Source organism: Pleuronectes platessa, chromosome 16 (assembly GCF_947347685.1).
Source record: "Pleuronectes platessa chromosome 16, fPlePla1.1, whole genome shotgun sequence".
NCBI lineage: Eukaryota > Metazoa > Chordata > Actinopteri > Pleuronectiformes > Pleuronectidae > Pleuronectes > Pleuronectes platessa.
Window position 1 is genome coordinate 10,642,188 of NC_070641.1, and position 22,134 is coordinate 10,664,321.

A 22,134-nucleotide genomic window follows, 5' to 3' on the forward strand; every position below is an offset into this window, starting at 1 on the left:
TTTTAATTTTATTATAATTTTGAATTAAATTAGTTTATAATTACTGTGTATTTATGATTAAAGTCTACAAATAAATTAACTACTGTTTGTAATAAAAAGAGAGTACACGAAAAAGACTTATGTAGGAAAAATATATATATTTGGTATATACTGAAAATGCTTGTGCCCTATTAATGATAACAGTATATATATATCAAATATTATTAAAAAATGTTTACCTTGCAGGAACTACAGTATGTTAGATAATTTGTCTTGACAATTAACATGCAGGTAAATAACAAAACTGGCCATGTCAGTTCCTGTAGTGTTGTTTGATTCTAAATCATATAAATAACAGGATGTCTTAGTGTTGAGGATGCGTCTCGTGCACCTTCACATCTTTGTTGCTGTATCTTTGAATAATAATGATAAAAAAAAGCTCTAAATCCTACAAATCAGTTATAGTCACCCACTTGCTTTCAATTCATTAGAATCATTGTACACACACACACACACACACACACACACACACACACACACACACACACACACACACACACACACTAACACACCACACAGAAGCTATGTCTATAGGGGGTGACTCTTGAGTGAATGAGTTGGGGGGGCTGACCTCTGCAGCAGGAGATAAGGGTGTCACCTTCTCCATGGAGAGCGATCAGATAAGATAATGGAGCAGTACAGAGGATACACACTGGTGTCACCGCTCAGCAAGGTCACCACGTCCTTCTGTTGTATCACTGGCTTTCATAAGTGCTGGGGATCCGACTGCTCCCCCTTGACTGGCACCACGGGAGGCGCTGGACCCGGTGCTGTGCTTATCTCCCGTTTCCACAATGGACGAGCTGACGCAGTGGCCTGAGGAGCTGAGGAAAAAACACCCGAGGACTCGACTTCAAATGAAAATTAAATCGCATTCGTATACACAGCAAACCGAGCTCTGAGTACATGCTCACCTGGTCTGATAGATAAAAGCACTGAGGTTCCACTGGACTGGAGTCGTCTCGGGGGGAGGACGACACAAAACACTGCATCATGTCAGAAAACACGTTGTTGATGTGGGAGTGAGCTCCACAATCCAGGAGGATTCATTGTTTAGAAATCTAATCCACAGGCAGCAAAAATGTACTGTTGAGTACATTTTTGGCAAATAAAGAACAAGAGATGTTCTCTAGATGGAGGAGATGGGTCTCTGAATTATTTGACTACTGGTATCATTATTGCTATTACCTGGTGCCACATTAAAAACAATATTACATCTGCAAGTATCACTGCTATTATTTTCATTATAAAAACCATCTGACAAAGTCTGACTTATTGTTTCTCCCCCACCCCTACTTTCTTCTCTCAACTTCTTTTCCACCCAGATCCCTCTCCCCATCACTACCGGTGATGGTTAGATTTACCATTAAAATCTATTTTTATTCCTCAATTTTTTTTATTTAATATTAACAACTGACATTGTATACATAGTAATAATCTGTTTTAATCAGTGTACTGGCTGTGTACTTTTGCTGTATTTTTACAGTTAAATACCAGAAAATACACAGTAAAACATTTTTGAAAGTTAGTTACAGCAATTTGCACGGCATTGTGTGTAAAGTACATGACTGTATTTGGGGAGATTAACACCTGGATTGAAAGGTGTCTTTTTGTGTGTGTGTGTGTGTGTGTAAGCTGGACATATCCGGGCTATGAGCTCAGCTTCAATTAACTGTTGACTAGTGCATCAAAATAATGATTTTTTTTTTTATATAATCTGGTTTGATGAACCAAACATAATTCTTACAAAAGCAATTTCGAGCATCTCTGTGAATCCCTCATGTTGTCCATGTTTATTCATTAGAAGGGATTTCTGTTGGTTCTTTTCTCCTCACACACCCACACACTTATTATTGTGAAATTAACAGTGAATACTGAATCAAAGTTTTACCTTCAAGGCTGCAGCTGTTTTCCTATTCACGAGGCACACACACATAGACACACACATTTAAACCATTTTTACAAGTTCTAAAAGCTTTATTTTCCAAAATCCACCCCTTGTCCTCTCATGTACAGCACTGTAAGTTATTAAGTTTATTCTTTTTTTTTTTTTTTAAATCAATCCATCCATGTGTACAGTGTCTCCTGCTCTCTTGAACTATGGAGGGATACCCTGAATGGATGGTCATTTTAGCATTTGCTCAACCTGTCACCCCTGAGAAGGCCTGGCTAACGTGACTTTAGGATATTGTCTAAAAAGGCCTTGAATAACTTTATCAACTCAGACGCCGCCAACAAGGAGGAGAAAAGAAAAAAAAAGCTCACTCAAAATGTTGTTGTTTGAAATATTTTCTCTTGTACTTTAAAAAAACATATTGATAAAATCATGTAAATAAACGAAAACAAACAAAAAGAAAGCAAAGCATTTTTCCCTTTCCCTGTATGCCGCACAGAGCCTACAATAACATAATCTTCTCCCGTCTATGATAGCAGTTCATTGTGATACATATAACAATAACAACTCTGATAAAATTTCTATAGTTACTCTATGATACTCTACATATAATTTGCCTCCTCTAGATTCTTTTACGTTAAAAAGTCTCAGTTCTTTAGGTCAGCGTTTCCCAATGAGCGATAGAGACAAACAAAGAAACAGTGAAGATTAAAGGCTGGCTGGTTCACTGAGTAGTGCGACTGGGGAGAATCACATGGGTATGGCGCAGAGACCTGGAGGCTTTGCTTGCCCAGAAAGACTTCTTGGTTCCTTGAACAGAAATACACATGGGTTTCCGAGGTCTCGTAGAAGCACTAGCACTGGATTGCAATTACGGGGTTTTCACGACAGATGGCACTGCTGCATCACAGACAACTATACATATTGCACAATGAGAAATGCATAGGATTTGCTCCATTACTGTAATTTTTACGAGAACATGATTTGGTATACACGTCGCAGGGAAGGATGACACGTGCCCTCCCGAGTCCTTAGGAGGCCTTTGCCAACAGTCCATTTTGGCAAAAAAAAGAAAAGTTGAGTGTTCAGTGTTTTGTCGACAGCCTGGGTGGGAGGGTGGAGGATGAGGACAGCATGAACAGCAATATGACAGTTGATGTTGCACTTGTGACACTCATCCCAAACACTTCGGACGTACCGTTGTTTTGCTCAGTGAATCACTGAAGTTCTCCTGCTCCGCCGAAAAGTGAAACAGCAATGTCATGTGGCGCTGAAGCACCCCCCCCCCCCCCCCCCCCCCCCCCACGTGGCTCGAGAGCAGCTATAAATGGAACGGCTCAGCCCCAGAGTCAAAACATGTGAAGGGTGACCATGAGCATCGAGCGTCAAGGGCAGCGCCGCCAGGACCAGCCATCGTTTCCAATGACTCGTCGCTGACGATCACGAGTTGGCCCGTGGCTGCGTCGGAGTACATAATACATTATTACAGGTGTGTACTGTATAATATAGATAAAGCCACTGACACACTGAAAACACATCATAAACATAAACATACCAAATGTATTGCTTTAAAATGTGAGACTTGTCTTCGTCACGGATGAACCACAAAGTGATCATTCTCACCTGATTGTTTTTTCTTTTTTCTTTTCCATAGCTAAACTCTCACTGTAATTGACATGGGATCGTAAAATCACAGACACGAAGATTAAAAGAGCTGAATATCAACACAAGTTTCATTGCTTTTGTAAGTAAATCAGTTTTAAGGTGCTTTTAATGTGGTTTCCATGGCACTGTTCTTTTTCCCGCCCACGTTCATTCAGACACTGCAGCAGGATGTCAATCAAGCGGCCTGCTGGCTGAGAAGCTTCCCCACCCACTGTCAGCCAAACTTTTCGCCGAGCTCTGAAATAATCCCATCAACTCTTCAAGTTATCCGCTGTGTTTTCATGATGTGTGTGTGTGTCTGTGTGAGCGGGGGCTCCTAATCATCTCATGCTGAGATAATGTCAGCGAAAAATCAAGGGCAGCGAGGTGGAGTTGAAGGAGGAAGGCAAAGACACGGAGCGGTCATGAGGGGGAAAGAAATGATGGCGTTCTGCGATGTCAGGCGCCCCGATCGCAGAATTATTTTTTTCATGCTGCTATAGCTTGGCGAGAACATAATGTTTACGCTGCATCGTGTGGATGATGCACTGGACCAAATGAGAAAAATATGGAATCATTCTGAGGACAGATTTGCAAAGTGACACAAAGTCAAGTTGACAAGCTGACCTTTTCTGGAACTTAATGAGAGCTTATCCTGCGGATACAGGGGAGGGAAACAAATCTGGAGGGTACTGACTATACGACTGTGACTCAGATAGAATGAGGGGATAAAATGTTTTTAAGGGCTCAGGGAAACTTTTGGGGAGTGGAGGTACACAATGGTGCTAACAGGGCTTTAGCATATGGCTATATAGTATGTAGTTATAGATCCACATACTTCCACATAGAGGACTCGTATTTGTTCTTTTAGAAGTCTAACTTTGACAGGGAGCACTTGTTCCGACAGTTGTTTGGTAATGGCCATATCCAGGATGCAATGTGACCGTAGAGTATAGAGATCGATGAGACTGGCTCCAGTCATACACCAGTTACAGCTTTTCATAAAACCCCCAAAACCAATAAGTTAAAAACAGTTTAAAAGAGCATCAAGTAAAGGGACCGTATTTTGTGGCAACCACACTAAACATACATCTAGAGTTTTCTATATTTATTCTCTAATAAATTACACAATTATATCCATATTCCAAACCATGTTGACCCATGAAATGGCTATAAAAGCGGCCTCTGTGTACCAGTCACTGTCTGGAGGCCTGTCCTGCTCCGTAGGTCAAGATCAGAGGAGCAGAAAGAAGGCATGATAGGGGATCTTGGCCTTTACGATAGGAACAGCTCTCAGGCCTTGAGGCCTACCGAGTTTCAGGACTTGTGCACTGTTTCCATCTTAAGTCCGGCTTGCTGCATAGTTTGCATGTGACCTTTTGTCATGTGGGTCACACTGAAGTTGGGCCTGGGGTTTGGTACAGGGGGACAAGGGAGGAGCTCACGTGGGAGGGTGGGTTACGTCTTTAGTAGGGGGAGAAGATGATGGGCGTGTGTGTGGCCCGCAGCGGACCCGGGGCAGGCCGAAACAGTGCAGGGCCCAGGAAGGGGTTCTGGATGAAGGTAGTGGTGCCCACAGGGTGGCGCAGAGCCAGTGGGTTAGTTGCCATTGTGCACAGAGTTGGTTGGGTAAGGGGGTTGGGCAGGAAGCCAGTTGTCAAGCTCTTGGTCAGCTGCTTCTGCAAGGCCAGTTTGGTCTGGAGAAGACAGGAGGGGGGACGGTGAGAAGTGAGGGAACACAGTGAGGGAACACAGTGAGGGTTCAGCATGTTAGTGGGCAAACATGTTTCCCAAACAATTGTTTGCAAGTGTAGACTGTATACAAAGATAAACAACACCTCCTGCCATTGTATAAGAGTGAAGACAAAATATAATGGACATGGGTGCTGCTAACTCGTGCTTCTGACATCATTTGGAGATATCGAAAGTCCCGCCTATACATGCAGTCGACCACAGCATCATATAACTAATTACTTGGATAAACATCAGTGTGATTAGAACTAACTACCATCTATGGGAAAAATTTATTAAATGTTTGACTTATCCAGATAATTTGTCCTCCCTTGAGGGAAGAAAACTGAAAGACACAATCTTCAGGATAAATGTGTATATAACTTGTATTTTGACTTTTTAGTCTGTCCCGCTTCCCATCTGCTAACATAGAGGAGGTGGGGTTAATGGCCTATGCTGCAGGAAAATAGATCATGAAGTGATCATGTTATCCATCCACCTAAAATGAGAGAAACCATCTCTGGGAAAACAAATTATATACTGTAGACTTTTCAGTTTGGTCCATGTCCATCTATTGACACAGAGGAGGTGGGGTTTATAACGTATATGACAGGCAGCCACCAGGGGGTGAGCAAGAGGAGTTGGCTTCACTTGAGGTGAAGCTATTATGTCGTCCATCTTTATATACAGACATGGTTTGCACACAGAGCTGCAGTAGAGAACACATGTTCACACTAAATACCAGACAGTGCTGGATTCCTGATGTTTAAAAATTCACTCCTCAAACATTTGTAATAGGCTAGTACTGACACAGTTTAGCCTATTTCATCCTGGACAAGGGTTAAAAGACATTTATTCCAAAGCTGTGCGATGTTAAAAGCATAGTTTGGATTTGATCTGATTTTAAGATGAAATGCTTTGCTCACTGGTACACAGCTCATGCACATGCACAGCTCAGATGAGATTTCCTAAGATCCTGCCGATGGAGGTATCCCACTGAGCTACAAAAAGAAATTTCAAACCATATCGCGACTCTCATGTTTTTAAAATCAAATACTCACCACCTGAAGCCTCAAAAGCTGCTTTAATGTTGGACGATGGAAAATATGTCTCAACAGAATTGGCAAATACAGCGCTAGATATAGTCATAGCTTCCTTGTAGAATATCTAGCAATTTATTGGTGAAGCAATACTGTAATTATTAGGAACATATTCTGAACATACATATACACTGTTCACTGTCTTGCATCTTGCATTTCATCTTGCATTTCACTTTTTACTTCACTTTTTATATCTTTTATCTGTTATATATATTTTATTTAGATATGTTTATGTCTAAATAAATCTTAATTTGTATAAATATTAGAAAAAGGGAGTAAATAAGAAGTAAATAGTGAGTAAATATATATTGTTTATTTTTATTGCTTTTCTTATGTGTGTTGTATTTATTGTGTTTTTATGTTTTTATGTTCTATGTTCATTGTATGCACCAATAACCAGAGCAAATTCCTTGTAGGTGTAAACCTACTTGGCAATAAATACTTTCTGATTCTGATTCTGATAAAGGGGGAAGATTTTATTTATTTATATAACTATATTCTTGTTTTTTTAATCCAATGTAAGATCTGCCTACAGCTGCTGTAGAGTTAAGTATGTGACTCAGTAAAGATGAGACCATTCTCCATGAGACCAATCAAAAATCAAGGTAGTGTCGTCCAGAAGTCTCAAAATCTCAGAAATTCATTTCACATGTTAGAGATTTTCTCATGGACAGTGTCAGTGTCAAATGTGTGTAGACTATTATTGTACATTTTCCACAAGACCACAACTGAGCCAATGTTCGTCCTTAAAGTTGCAAAATCTGAAAAATAAAGTGTTTTTACCTGTTCTAAATGTCCATATCGGAAATGTCTTTGACGAGTATTTGAAATATAACTAAATGCAGAAATACAAGAGATTTCAGAATAACTTAACGATTGGGAATTTGTGACACCATTGCTAGTTTTAATTACTTGGAGTCTTGAATCAACCATCAATAAAAATAAATAAAGAGCGAGTTAAAGGGGTAGCACCTCTTGTAAAAAAAATCTGAACTATCCCTTCATTAAAAACATGGTTTCTTCATCATCTCTCAGTCCCCTGACCCTGGCCAGACCTAAAGTCCAGCCGGCTGAAGCACTTAAATCTAACCCCAGATTCGGTCTCTCCTGCCACTAACCTGCGAGGAGAGGGAGGAGAGGGAGGTGAGGTTGTACTGGCTGAACGCTTTCTTCATGGCAGACACAGCCAGGCCTGCATAGCCACTCCACCTCATGTTCTGTAGGAAAGAGGAGGAAGAGAAGGAGGAGGAGGAGAAAAGATGTGAGCTATAGGAGGTGTGTATATGACAGGAGCAGACAAGTGATTAATCTGGAGTGCTGATTCAGGCTGCCATTGTCGGAGCTGGTAAGTGGGGGGAGACCGGGACTATTTTAGACCTGTCTCAGGGGTAGGGGGCCGACCGAGTACAACTGTGTGCTTAACCTCTCAGACAGTACGGGCACAAAAGCATGCTGCCTCGCCGGGACATAGAACCCCCTCAGCACAATGTAATGAGATCTGTGTGTGTGTGTGTGTGTGTGTGTGTGTGTGTGTGTGTGTGTTTGTGTGTGTGTGTGTGAGTGTTTCAACTGTGCGTCTCTCGGGGCAGGAGTCAAATCAGTTAACTGCATCGAAAAATAAATTAGAAGCATTGTTTAGAAATGCATTAGTTTACAAGCACGGCTGAATGTATTCCAGTTTTGGCACATTTCTACAGCATGTTCAAGCATATCTGAGCTAAGAGAAAGGCAATTATGTTTTGTGTGTGTGTGTGTGTATGTGTGTGTACATAGCAGTGTGGCAGTGTTTTGTTTGTCAGTGTCTTTATGCTGAGACTTACCGCTAAGCTGGAGCTTGGCTGGGTCTTGCTGTGGGGGGTAAATTTGGGTTTGGGTGGTTTTCCGGCCAGCCGATCCTTGTGCCGTCTGCTGTTCATGTGCTGTTGAGACCAGCAAGAAAACAGCATTAGCGAGCTAACAAGCATCTGCTGTACCGCAGCGGAACAACTTCAAATTTCATCTGCTGAATTAACAATGGATACACATCGATTATGACTGAAGTGCACAGGAATTACACCACATTATTCTCTAGCACTGCCACAGTATCTCCTTCTCCATTCCCTGCTGGTTCAATCCATCCAATGAAAATTCATCTTCAATTTTCAAGGAGCTTTGAAGATAAATGGTATCAACATTATGGAAATGAAAACGATAAACACAGGAGCAATTAATTTCCCGAAAGGAGTAAAGAAAACATATTTGATGGTGCTGTTTGGCAGAGGGCATGGCTCTCCCCACACATGTTCTATTTTAATATTTATATCAAAGAAACACATATCGAACTTTACACAATATATATATTTAATCAAATTATACAAGTAACTGTACTGGTAGTTTCTGGAACCTAAATCTTTTATTTATTTATTTATAATCGTAAATACTAAACATCCATTAATTTCATGAAAAAACAATATATATATATTGAACTGCAATAATGTAATGATGAATTAGAATTTTCAACAACAATTAGTTATATTTTGCTCTTCACATGTTGATGCTGCATATTCAATTTAATTACACAAATAAAGGAACATTTGCATATATATGTAAAAAGTGTATGGCTGCTATTTAAATTTGTATTCTTCAGATTCTGATTACTTTATTGATCCCAAGGAAGGCAATTATTTTCAATGAAATGAAAACACGTATCTCCTTCTCTGGCAGTATTACTTCCAGGCTCATGTCCTCCATGGGATGTTTGAATAAAACCCGTGGAACGTATTTAAGGCATGGAGATGCTGAAGCAGCCTGGGTGCTGTATCTTTTTCACATTCCACTCAAGCCTCGCTGAAAGTTTCCCTGACAATCCCCCCGCTCAGACATGGTGTTTAATGAACATCAAAAGGAGAGAAATTACTTCCCGGAACCTCGTTTGATGTCGGTTTAACTAGAAAATTAAATACAGGAGGCATTAGTAGCTCGCTCTAATGAGTGGCAAATAAATCCCTGCTCAGTGAAGAGCTTTGCAGTCAGTTATAGCATCAGATGATATCTGTCTAATGTGGAAAAATAGCTGCTGCTCGAAACGTAGCCTGCACTCACAACCTGCTTTTCAATGGCTCCATTCATGTGGCTGTAAATGAAAGTGCTGCTTTGATATAACCCCACACACACACAGGTCCTCAATCAAGGTGATGTTAAAATGGTCTTTAAAGGACCATCATTCATATTAAGCATTTTAACACACATCATTCCTGCCAGTTTTTTTTGATAATAGAGATATTACAGGTCAGTTTGGTGTAATATCAGACTCATGATGTGTGAGGTAATGACTAAGTATGCAAAGGCAGTTCCGCTCTCTGATTAATTCTGTGGCCACGTCCTCTGTCTGTGGAGGTGAGGGAATTATCAGCATCTTTCTCTCGACCGTCTGGCATGATTTGGCCGGAGAGCTTTCCCCCACAGACTCAACACTATGTCCGTGGCCTTTTGATCAAAACTCCTATCAGGTTAGCAACACTCTCACTTAGTATGCTTTAACAAATGGGCAGGACTCCTCCAAGCCGCCGCTTTCCTCCTCATCTTTCATTTCGCACAGCACATGACGGATAGGGAAGTCCCAGAGTGATAACTCCTGCAGTTTTCCCTCCTACTCTGCTACTTTACAGCCAAGATTTTCTCAGGGTCTCTTGTGGTGAGAAGGTTTAATAAACGATCCATTACTTTGACATGTTGTCACACATGCATTTCTGTCGATCCTTTGATCCACTCAGTCAGATTAAACCGTGCAGCTATTATATGTGTGTAATTCCTCCACATCTATTCATTTCTCCAAACTCTAAAATTGGCCAGTAACTCTCACACAAAGGAAAAAGGCATAATTCACTATATGAATGATTGATGATTCTACTGTGCATCCATCCAACCATCCATTATCTATACCGCTTATCCTTTGAGGCTCGCTGGAGCCGATCCCAGCTGACATTGAGGCAGGGGGGGAGGGAGGGTACGGAATGTGTCAGGGTCAACATACAGAGACAGATGGCCGTTCACATTCGCACCTATGATGTGCAATTACAACCTCAGCAATGAATCTTACCTGGCTCAGCTGGGTCTCAGAGTTCACGAAGATCTCACACACTTCACACTGGTAGTTCTTGCTGGGCACCCCCACGCTGCCTTTGGTGCCCAGCCGCTTGCTTTTGCACCCGGCGCGAGCTGCTACCACTTTCCCCCGGCGTCGGGGCAGAACACTCTGACCTTCCAGCATTAGTTTGTGCTTTGTACCTAGTGGAGAGAGCACAGAGTTGACTTTGGTCTGTTGTGCTGCCAAATAAATAATTTGATCAGGCATTCATGTGAATCTCAGAATACCAAATTGTTCAGAAAAGCCTTTTACCGCTGTTATGTGCTTCCAGCTGGGAGATGGAGTTGACTGTGACTTTACAAACAGGACAATGGAGGTGAGCCTTGCTTTTCTTTGTGTCCTCATCTGTATGGGGCTCCCCGTTTGTGCTAGACGTGTCGGCATGGCTGCATGACTCGGCAGTCAGGCTGCTGGCTTCTGCGGCCTCTGCGGCTTCGGGGGCATCGGCGACCTCTGGGGCCTCGGGGGCCTCCGTGGCCTCTGTGCCGCTGATGTCTGAGGCAGTTTCAGAGAGCTGTGAGGAAGGTGAAATCTGAGGAGGGGAAAGGGAGACCAACTCAACGGAGGAGACCTCTGATACTGGCGTCAGCATCACTGAGCTCCGGGGACTCTCCTCAAGCTTCACCTCCAGGTTGGCTGGTTCTAGAACAGTTTGAAGACCTGTATAAAAGGTAGAAACAGAGGAAAGCATCAGCAAACTATTTAACAACAGATCCTCAGTTTATCAAAGAGAGATGACATGAGGTTTGTTTGTTATATTGGTGCAGGGGCTAGACACCCACCCAGGTAACTTATGTGTTCCTGGCAGGCTCGCCAATGCTAGAGACACATACTGTAAGCCTATATTTAAAGATCCCCTCATTTCCTTTGAGTTGGATGGCATGTGAAGACTTTAGAGCATAATGCACACCTAGCAACTTACAAAGCAAGCTAAACTAAAGGCAGAGGCAGACACTTCTTACATGTACTGGAAGCAAATAACCACTCACAACACAAATCTGTGGCCCAGCTAGCCAATTGGGTCAGAGTGGGCTTTATTGGACGGGGGGGCCTTACAAGTTCAAACCAAGTGCCTCAAACTGAAGTTGAAAAGAGGAGCTGCAGCAATGGACAGTGTGAGGACAGAACATTAGAGCATGAAAACCTTTTCAAGTAATGACACAAATTCAAACTCTGAACCTGAATATGAGCAGAATGTCTCCTTTGAACCTCACTGTGAGCTAATTGGCATTTACAACATCCCGTCACACCAGTCTCTTCACTCAAGCTCAAATATTTAATCTCAAGCAACTGAATCATCTATCGCGTTGCACCGTTCGTGGCAGTCGAGTTGCCGGGCCCCTGTGACACGAATTTGCATCTTTGCAGTGAACACAGAATCTGAGTTGATGAGAGGAACCTTTGATAGTTTTGTGATCATGTAACTACAGTAATATAACAACTTTTTTGTTTAATACCTAGTAAATAATCACTTTTTCTGTATTTTTCTTACATTGTTCAACATGGATTATAAGATTTTCCCATCACTGAATAAATAACCTCAACAAAAGAAGAAAACATTTAAAAAAAATAAGCCTGAACAAATTGGCTCCACCTGAAAAAATCCTTTCCACACTGAATTGTGTGGGGTTAAAAATATAAAGGTTAGCTAATTAATCTCCTACATCAGTAACAGTATTGGAGGCAAATTTAAGTTTTTTTTTAAAGTTCTGGCTCCTACTATTCAAATATCAGGTGGACACGGAGTCTCAGTCAATATAAACAAACCCATTGACAGCCGTGCCACAACAATAAGTCACTGGAGTTCTATTACACGTCTCCCCTTCACCCCGTGGCCCTCCCGAGGGAGACACACACTTCACCCAGGAGAACTGTGTGTTACGCTCGCTGGATATCTCCATTTCATTTAGTGCACTTTCTCCCCGCACACAAAGGCACACACACTCGCAGCTCTCCTCAAAGCAACTGTGCTCCATTGATTTTCCCTTTTACGTCCAAGAGTAAATTCATTATTGGAGATAACGGTCTTCCTCTCTCGTTCCCGTAAAAGAAAAAGAGCCTATATCGGAGCAAGATTAGATCGCCCCCTCGCTGTAATGAGAGTGACCCCTGAGGAATTTGCGCTCCTGTGTCGGCGGGGCGGGGGGGCAGGTATGATCCTGAGCTTATGTGGAGGATAGGGCCACCTGAGAAGTCTCCAGAGGGGAGCGATAGTGATCAATGGATTTAGCAGGAACCTTTACAGAGGAAGACGTGGAGGCTGGTGGAAATCAAAGCCGTCTAAAAAATCCAAAAGCTCAGAACGTGAATGACCTCATTCAGCAGAGAATCATTTCAGATATCACTGCCCAGTTTCAGGTATCATTATTTTAACAAAGCTAAAATTGCAACTGCTTCTACTAGTGTGGAGAAAGTGGAGCTGAATCAGATGTTCTGTCACTTCTTAACCTGTGATGTTGTTCTGTGAACTTTACTTTGTATTAAAGCACGTTCTATCTATATTTGTGTTAGTTTCCTGTCTGTTTTCTCTTTTTTAATTACTGTGAATCAATCCAATCTTTTAGGGTCCTTATTTAAAAACTGAAGAGGTTGTGAAAAATAATACAGAGATGATTAAAAAATAGAAAAATCATCGTTGATTGCAGCCCTGATGAGACGCTGTTACAAGAGCTGTTTTTTTGTTTTTTTTTGCAGCAGCTGACATGGGGTCAAAAATAGCTGTGAAACTGATGAAAACATTTTGATAAACACAAAGACTCCCCTGCCTTCTTTCTGAAGTAAATGCCTTCTGTGCCCATTTGTGATTTGCCAGGTTTACCCTCTTACAAACTACAAGATAACAGAGACTTCGACCAACATTGGCAACCTGTCAGACCAAAGGCCGGCGTATTGGCAGTGCCAGCAAGGCCTCTGTGAAGTGGAGTCACAAAGTATAAAATAATGGATATTTGGGTCAATTCTATGCAGACAATCATCAGTTTAATCCATGTTTTAACAGTCCAATTAAATCTGAGAGGCATTTGGAGTGTAAACACATCTGAAGAGATCTTTATTCAGCACACTGATCCGCCGAGACCTTTACCCCCGGCCAAACAAGCTAATGAATGTGAATATTTAACTCGTTGACCACATGCTCACATACAAACGCATTCATTCACCCAGCGCTTGGTTTAGTAACGCGAGCGCTGAACTGAGGCAGCCTCAGAACGTAAAACAACTTCCCCAAGGAAAAATGCTTGCTTTAAATTCTCATTACTGTGAAGACAGACACGAGTCCCTGAGAAGACGGTTACAACAGCCGAGTCAATCAAAGCCGGGAGTGATTGATGCTGCTCTCTCACTTGCTCACTCGCCGTCTACCCACTGGTCTGCTGGTCTGGGACGTGTTTTATAAGCATCATTCCATTCATCACACAAGATGTTTCCTTGTCTCCCTCCTGCTGCGTGAATACATTAATACTATGGTGCTTTAAATCAGTGATTCCCAGCCTTTTTTCGAGTCGCAGCCAAACAGTATGATCAGACTGGTGCACAAGAAATTATTTTTGAATCAAATCAAATTATATCAGGACCCCCACATGGGTGTTGAGACCCCGAGGTTTAGAAGCACTGGCTTCAATAGAGGGTAAAAGATGCTGGAAAGCCTTGAATTTGTAACTAGATCAGTGCCTGTTCTTAACCTGCCTGATTATAAAGGGCTGTTTACTTTGCCTGTGATAATGCTCCAGGGCCACTTCACAATTTCACCTTGTCATTAGTGAGTCCTCCTCAAACATTATACAGTCATTGTTTATATTTTGTTTGGAGGAGGTTGTGTGCAGACCTTTTTAGAATCAGCCCAATGTTTCACTTGCAAAACCATTAAAAATATCTACCAGATTTGAAACCAAAAATGTTTTGTGATCTTTCAGCACCATGATCCAGATCACCAAAAAATTGTTGAGGTCAGGGAGACATCATGGTTTAGGTTTAAGTTTCGATGTTTTCATTATGGTTAGAATAATAACAACTTGTATAACGAAATCCACCCATTATTGTCAGTATCGCTTATCCCCTGACAGTCAGGCAGGTTGCCATGGACAATCAAGCATTTGCTCGTATTAATGTAATATTCATGCCATATTCATGCCTTCAGGCAATTTAGGGTCTTCGGATAACCTGCATGTCTGTGGAGAGTGAGAGGAAGTTGGAGAGAAAACCCTTGCAGACACAGAAGAGGGTCCAGCCGGCCCTCAGGTGGTGGCTAAAACCAAACAACATCCACTGTCAGTAGCAAGAAAACATGGTATTAAGGTCCTCCTATCTGCAACTTCTATATGAACATGTCTCTATTTCCTGTTTTGCTGCCAATGGATAAAAATCTATAATTCTTTTGTAATTCCTCCTTCACGGTTGAGTAGTTTTTTTGGTATTTACTAAAAATGAGTGATCATGTTTTCTTGGGAGTACATTCTCAATAACTAACCATATATATATATATATATATATGATGCCCTCACCGGAGTAGAGGTTGTGCCGACACTTTAAGGTCCCGAGTCTGTAAAACTGCTTCACATTGCTTTTCAATTTATGAGTGTTTAGCAATAACTCAGAATTATGTGGCGACAAAGCCTACATTTTAATTACCTGGTTCATTCATTCCACTGTGGCACTTGACCAAATATATTTGTAAAGTCATTCGAGACTCCTCATTTGCTCTATGTAGAGAAAAACCCAGCGTGAACATCACCCGGCACCTCCTAAGGTGAGATGTGAATGGCTTCCTGCGTCTAAGTGGGCATTAGTGGTTATTCTAATGGAGCTGAAGAGGCTGACCTTGTGGCTCTGTAGGAATGTCTGTTTGTTCTGAGGCACACACTCACTGACTGGCGGAACAAGCGACAGGTGTGTTATTGGTTACTGGCGGCAGACAATGTGAGCGTCGCCCTCGCAGACGGCTCCCTGCCAGCTTTTACTTTCATGGCAGATATAACTCATCTCATAGAGTGTTAATTTGGAGTGTTATTCCATTACAGGTTGGCATTGTAGTGTGTGCCACCACTGGCTCGCACTGCTGCATTTCAATTTCACATTAGGACAATCACACAATTGGGCTTATTAAAGAGTGTTCCTCCTCACAAAATTGCTTTGGAACTGTAAAATTATTCTCAGCATTAAAACGATCTGTGACTTATGTAGTTTCTCTCTCCACTGACCCCCTCCCCCTTCTCCAATGCGCCCCCTCTCTCCGCGCTCCTTCATTCATTTCATCTTATCTTTCATTTTCAGCTCATCATCTCATTTAGTCCCCGCCGCCGCTTCCCTCTTTCAGAGCTCTCCTTTGCAACAGCGGAATATTAAAATGAGATTTGATGAGAGCCTTATCAGGCTCCCGGTCTTTTGTCCACTTTCTCCTCTCTGAAGGAGACTTCTTGTGCTCAAGGCAAAAAAAGGAAACGTGTGCGTGAGCCCATGTCTTCATGAGTTTGTCTAGAGGGGAGATGAAGTACAACCTGTCTCCCTTCTCTCCTCAAACCGTCTCATCTCCTCTCTGATAGTTCAAACTAGCATCCAGGAGCATTTTGAAATTCTGCTCAGATAGCGGCAGACAGATTCCTCAGGGCAGCGGGGAGGTGGAGGGGGGAGGATGAAGTAAGAGGAAAAACTGTTCTGCCGCTCCTGCACTCCGTTGGAAGGATAAATGAAAAGTGCGCGCCCAGGTGAGGGCAACATGAGAAGCTAAATGGGCTCGGTCTGCAGCCGAAATGCCATCGGAGCGATTCATGCTTGCTGAGCTAATGTTGCAGCCCCGTCTCGCAGAAAAGACTTCTGAAAAAAAAAATGAAGGCCATCCTTTTGTATGAAAACTTCAAATGTCTGTATTTACACCACAAATATAAAATCATTTGAACTTTTTGTAAAGGAAGATGAGTGCTTTGGATTTCTTTCCACTTGACATCCCCTTACACTAAAACCCACACCTCTATTTGGCTCCCTCTCTACTCGCTCTGCACTGTGCGTCACTCATTTCATCCTGCGCAAATACACAGACTCTGTCTCTGCAGCCACCTCCTCTATCTAACCCAGATGGATGGTAGAGAGCAGGAGAGAGCACAGAGGAGAAGTAGCAATGGAAATTAAGAGGCAAAGAGGGTAAAAATGACCCCAGCGAGGCTTGGATCGATCTCAGCCAGCCCCTTTATTTACACAGCATCTCTTGCTCCAAGACATCCCACAATCCCACAGCTTTGGAGCCTTCCATCCATCACAAGGCACAGGGACATAGCGCCAGGTCAGACAAGGTTTTGAGGGAGGAAACTGCTGAGGTTTGAATGCACAGAAAGACAGAAGGGACAGGAGGGAGGGATGGTGACGGATAAGGTGTACAGAAGATGTAATCCCACAGTGTAGCACAAGGAAGCAGAGGGAAAGAGATATGTGACGCTAAGGCATGGAGGAGGAGGAGGAGGAGGCAGTCAGAGATGAAATGGAGTAGAAGAGGGAATTAGAGGAACCAAAGCGTGATAAAGTGATCATCAAGAAGACGGAGACAGGCGGAGAAAGATCTGTTACAAATCGCACGCTCTTGCTGTTGCCGTCTTCCCATCTCTCCATCTGTTCACGTACCTGTTACTTCCACTAAGCTCGTCTCCATGAGCGCAGGCAGAACTGCCTCGGACGTCGTTGTCTTGCTTCTTTCTCGCTCTCGCTCTCGGTCTCGGTCTCTCTCCCTCCCCGCGGACGAGGCCTCCCCAGATCGCCGCTGCCTGTTCTTCTGGGCTTCCATGGCTTTGAGTTTGCGGGCGTGCTTGTGGCCCTTATAGTGGGCCTCCGCTTGGTTCTGCAGAGAAAATGAGAGAAAGGACTCGTTGCATTATCTGCTGGAGAGACTGGAGCCCACGTGCAATAACTGTTAAAATGCACTCCCGAATATTTGCTCACTAGCAGGCATGCACGGGCTGCAAGGTAGGAAGGCTGTTTCCACCTGATAACAGCGCTGGCACATTGGGAGGCCAGAGGTATAATTGCACGTGTAATGTGTAACAAGAGAGAGGATCCCATCTCCACAACTACCCTATTAATGTGCACTGCGAGAGTCAGCCTGTGGAAATCGTAGAGACACGCGGAAATACATACCAGCATCACACACATTCGAGGACTCTGCCAAAACTCGCAATCACAAATCCAAACGCAGATGACATTTTTACTGACTGTGACTCAGCAATGGGCGAGGCAATTTCCCACCGGGTGGATCGCGATTTACCTTCACATTTTGCACTATTCTCACGGCCTGGCTCAATCCGAGAATAAAGCTCCCGTTGTCGGAGCAAGCGTGAGTACATGGGGATAGTAGAGAAATCAATACAGAGATTACTCATTAAAAGTTAAAACAATCTCTGAGGGATTAGCTCTCAGCAGCTCCAGGCCTGAATATACAGGGTTATAGGGGGTTGGAGCAAGAAAAACACACTCAGTATAGAGTAAAACGTTAACTACATTCAATATATAAAGTACAACTAAGTTTTTTTTCAAATTATAGGTATGGAAAACTTGAATGTCCCCAAAATGGATTAAGTGTAAAATGGCCCTTTTCTCCCTTTGTGTTTTGACAAGTGGATCAAGGTAAGGTGAAGTCGTCCAAGAGCTCTCATCCAGGAAATTAATCATGTAAATCCTCAGACATCGGAGAACGTCAGTAAAGAGGCTGGGCTTTACTTTGAAGGACTCGAATAAACACACGCACAAGTGACTGCAAACCCTGAAAGCCTTGTGCATGGGGAGTGAGGTGTGGATTTCTCTCTCTCACTAAACAAAACGTTAGGTCCAATAAGCTATACAAAAAAAGATAATTGTGCTGCATTAGTGCAAAAATACAAGGTTATAGGCAAATACACACACACAACCACCATCCCCAGTCCCGTGGGATAGCTCTATGTTAACACCTGGCTATGGATATGAACATGTACTGTACAGCTGTCATGAAGGTGTGATATACTGCAGCAGTGGCCTATAAATGGTGTGGCTGTCGAAGCATCTGTAAAAATACCTTGAACACTTTGTGACTGATCTGCTGTGACAAGGCTTCAGAGATTAGTGCGATGAGATGAATTCAGCCCCCCCCCCCCCCGCTTGTCTCTCCATCCAATTGAGTCTCGACGGAGGCAGAGGAACAAGGTGTGAAACGAGCTTTGGTTTTTCACATCGCCGCCCCAGCCAGCAGGACTGCAGGGAGTTACAGGGTTCTAGCGGGGGGAGTCCTGATTGCCTTCGCGATTGAGCAATCCCCGGGCTAAAAGTAAACACTGGACTATATCTGGTGCAGAGACATGTGTTCAGTGGCTGTGGAACGTGTTCCCCCATAGCTTTGACTTCCTGCTGAATCCTAAATAACGCTTTGCTTGTAGCAGAACTAATAACAGACTGAAAAACTGCAGTGATTTTTAGAGGCTGATGAATAGAACCGTAGCTTCCCCTCACGTCAATAGTCAGTATTGGGTGAATGTGAAGAAACAGCTTTTTATCAAGACTGCAAGTCACAGTTGTGTCTGTGATATTTTCTCTTGTTGCACTCAGCTATAAATACATGCAGCCCAATTATGTTAATACATTATGACAATGTAAACAGGAGCAATGGCATAACATTATGCACGATTTTCCAATACTTGCAGAAGCTGTAGTCAATATTTTCATAATTTCAACAACTGGAATAAAAGATGCTGATGCACTCAAATACAAATAATGCAATTTTATTAGTGAATTTTCCTTTACAAAAATAAACCTAATATTACGTGGTCATTTAAGATGACATTTACCTCCACAGAGTATTAAAGGGGAATGAAGTAATAAAGGCACAGTGATGACCTCCATTGGAAATGAAAACAAACAACAAACTAGAATGGCGCTGAGCAGAGGGGACCTCCACCATGGCAGTCCCCTTTGAATCTGCACCAATTTATATACTTATTTATCAGTCCCCAAATCCGTGTCAGATTTTTTTCATCAAGATCCATGTTTTATTATTAAAACAAACTCAAAATGTCAAAGAAAGTAAAACAAATAATCTTGGATCTGCCCCCTGAACCGAATCCGCACCAAAATGTTATAGGTTCCTACCCGTCCCATACCCGAGTTTTTGTATAACCTCATTAAACGTTGAAACAAACAAAGGCAGATGAAATCATAACCTTGGTGGAGGTGATAAGAAATATAACAAAAACATACATCAGCATGGAAAAATGCTTTAACAGTAGCACTGCATCCAATCGTGCCATGTGGAATATCTGTAGGCTGATCTGAGCACAGACAGATTACCTGAACAACCACAGAACAAAGTGTTCCTCTAGGTTTTGCCTTTCCTTTTGGGAAATACGTTTATTTATTTCTAATTGTCAAATAAGAAAACCCATACCAAGCTCATGTCTGCATTCTAATTCATCCAGACGCCAGTTAGCACAGCTGGAAACAAAAGGAAACAGCTAATCTGGCAAGTGATGTCACACTGCCCATCCTGACATGCACCTCTGCATCACTGCAGCCAGACGAGAAGTTAAACAGGATGGAGGTGGTCACCAAAACCATGAAATAAAGTTGCTCTTTATTGAGCTTACATATTTCTCCCTTTCAGCATTATGCCTGAAGATTAGTTGCTATAACATGTGAGCAAACCCTAAGGAGGGTGCATGGGAGTGTTAGGTGAGCACTGATGCTGTAAGAGAGACAGATAAAGCTACAGTCAGACCTGGCACTCCTGTTTAAGTCGGTGTGTTAAGGCAGGGAATGGGATTTGCTCTAGTGTGTGAAGAGCACATCGCACCCCCTCTCCCCCCTCTGCTCCCCGTCTCCTGTGCCTCAACCCTTGTTTGAAAATGGAGGCGAAAAAAATCCTTTGCCAGTGTGTGTGTTTGTGTGTGTGGGGGTTTTCCTGGGACCAGACCTGAGATGTCTTAAGGCTTTCTGGATTCCTATTTATTTGTTTATGTGAATATGCATAAAATGTCACGGGAATGTTTGTGTGTCTGTACTGTGTTTGAGTGTTTGCACGTGTACAGTATGTGTGTGTTTGTTTGTTTGTGTGGGTAGGCGTGCACGCGCGCAGGATGGCAAGGATGGGAGAAATGAGCGAGGAGCCGAGAACGCCGCTTCCTGCTGGGGCTGCTGATTGTTTCTGCTCCTCGCTGATAAACGGCAGCTCTCTCTGCTGTCTAATCCCTCATACCAAAACAACACACACACAGATTTCACTACATAACTAGAAAAACACAATATTACCAACTTTTGATTGGAAGCTACAAACATGTGCATAAAGGGTATACACTAAGAGCATACACACACAGAGATATTAAGTCAGTGAGGTATTAGTCGACCATATTTTCAAAAAGCAACAATCACGAAGAGAGCAGAAGCACAGAAAAACAGAGAGATGTTCTCTGGGGCTAAACCTACTTTATCCACACAGACTGCTTTTACTTAAGAAATAACGTCTCTTTCTTTCTCTTAAGCCGCTTTCAGACGTGCACTGAACTCTGCAGGTCCGCCGTGTTTTCTCCTGCGGACGTGCATGTGTGAATGCAAATGTCTGAGTGAGAGGCGTCCACAGTTTCTACGGAACTTCCCCCATTGGATTCACCAAGAGCGAGGGGGGGGGAAGAGATGCTTCTAACAAGCGGCACACGCAAGAATAAAAAATTGAAAAAGAAAACAAATATCTCCCACTGAAAAAGCGGCTTCATACATGTAGAAGACAATGACAAGAGAGTTTTGGGTGATGGGAGCTGACACCGGTGTCTGTGAGTTGTCAAGAAAATCACTTGATCTCTGCAGCGGAGTTTATACGTCACTTCCGGCCTCTGCCTGCTGCTCCACCTCTCGTTTGAATAGTGAGGAGGATTTGTTATTGTTGTGAACGTGTCTGTGCAGGGAAGGTCCTGCTGTGTTGTGCATGTGTGATAGGCAAACTGCAGGTAAACTCTACAGACAATTCTCCGGCTTTTACCTGCAGGTCGTGTCTCAAATCGGCTTTATCGTACCCTGACCTCTCTTTTCACAACATAAAACCACTGAAGCCTCTCTTACCGTCGAGTTAAAGCGCAGGTGGCAAATGTTGCAGGAGATAATCTGTTTCTTCTTCAGGGGCTGAGGGACACCGAACGTGTGGTTGATCACTGCCTTCTGGACAGGGTCCATCTGAGAGACAGAGAGAAAAAAAAGCCAATACATTAAAAACGTTAGGTCAGTATGATTTCCTTTTTCACGAAAAGAGACATTTCTGTGCAGCAGTGAAACGTATTCCCCTGCAAGATAAGGTTTAATCTTTGGTGTGGCTGCATTTGTTACAAAGCATCCTCTAATATGGAGGTTTTCAATGTGTGTTGTTGGGGACATTGGGGAAGAATGGGGACACAGAGGGGGAGACATGCGGCAAAGATACTGCATGATGTCAGAGGACAGAACTGTAAGTTGCAGTGGTTTGGTTGCTGGTTTGGGCCGGTTTACCAACACGACCAACAGATGCTGCTGAGAGACACAGTTCATGGAGACAGTTAGAGGAGACATAATGCTTTTTCACTTTTTCTTTCCTCTAGTATGTTATATAGAATTTTTCTGTATGTAAAAGTTCTGCA

The 22,134-nt window shown here is 42.8% G+C and overlaps 1 protein-coding gene across 1 annotated transcript in view; it reads right to left on the minus strand.

Moving 5' to 3' along the window:
- Positions 1 to 3,305: 3,305 nt before the first annotated feature.
- znf385c (zinc finger protein 385C) overlaps positions 3,306 to 22,134 on the minus strand; it is a 129,119-nt gene continuing 110,290 nt past the window's right edge. Inside the window, exons 5-11 of the mRNA XM_053444398.1 lie at positions 21,587 to 21,697; positions 17,141 to 17,354; positions 10,787 to 11,194; positions 10,487 to 10,674; positions 8,229 to 8,327; positions 7,527 to 7,625; positions 3,306 to 5,274 (exon numbers count right to left, since the gene is read on the minus strand). Coding sequence (XP_053300373.1) covers positions 5,044 to 5,274; positions 7,527 to 7,625; positions 8,229 to 8,327; positions 10,487 to 10,674; positions 10,787 to 11,194; positions 17,141 to 17,354; positions 21,587 to 21,697 — 1,350 coding nt within the window. The 3' untranslated portion in view covers positions 3,306 to 5,043. The remainder of the gene's footprint in view (positions 5,275 to 7,526; positions 7,626 to 8,228; positions 8,328 to 10,486; positions 10,675 to 10,786; positions 11,195 to 17,140; positions 17,355 to 21,586; positions 21,698 to 22,134) is intronic.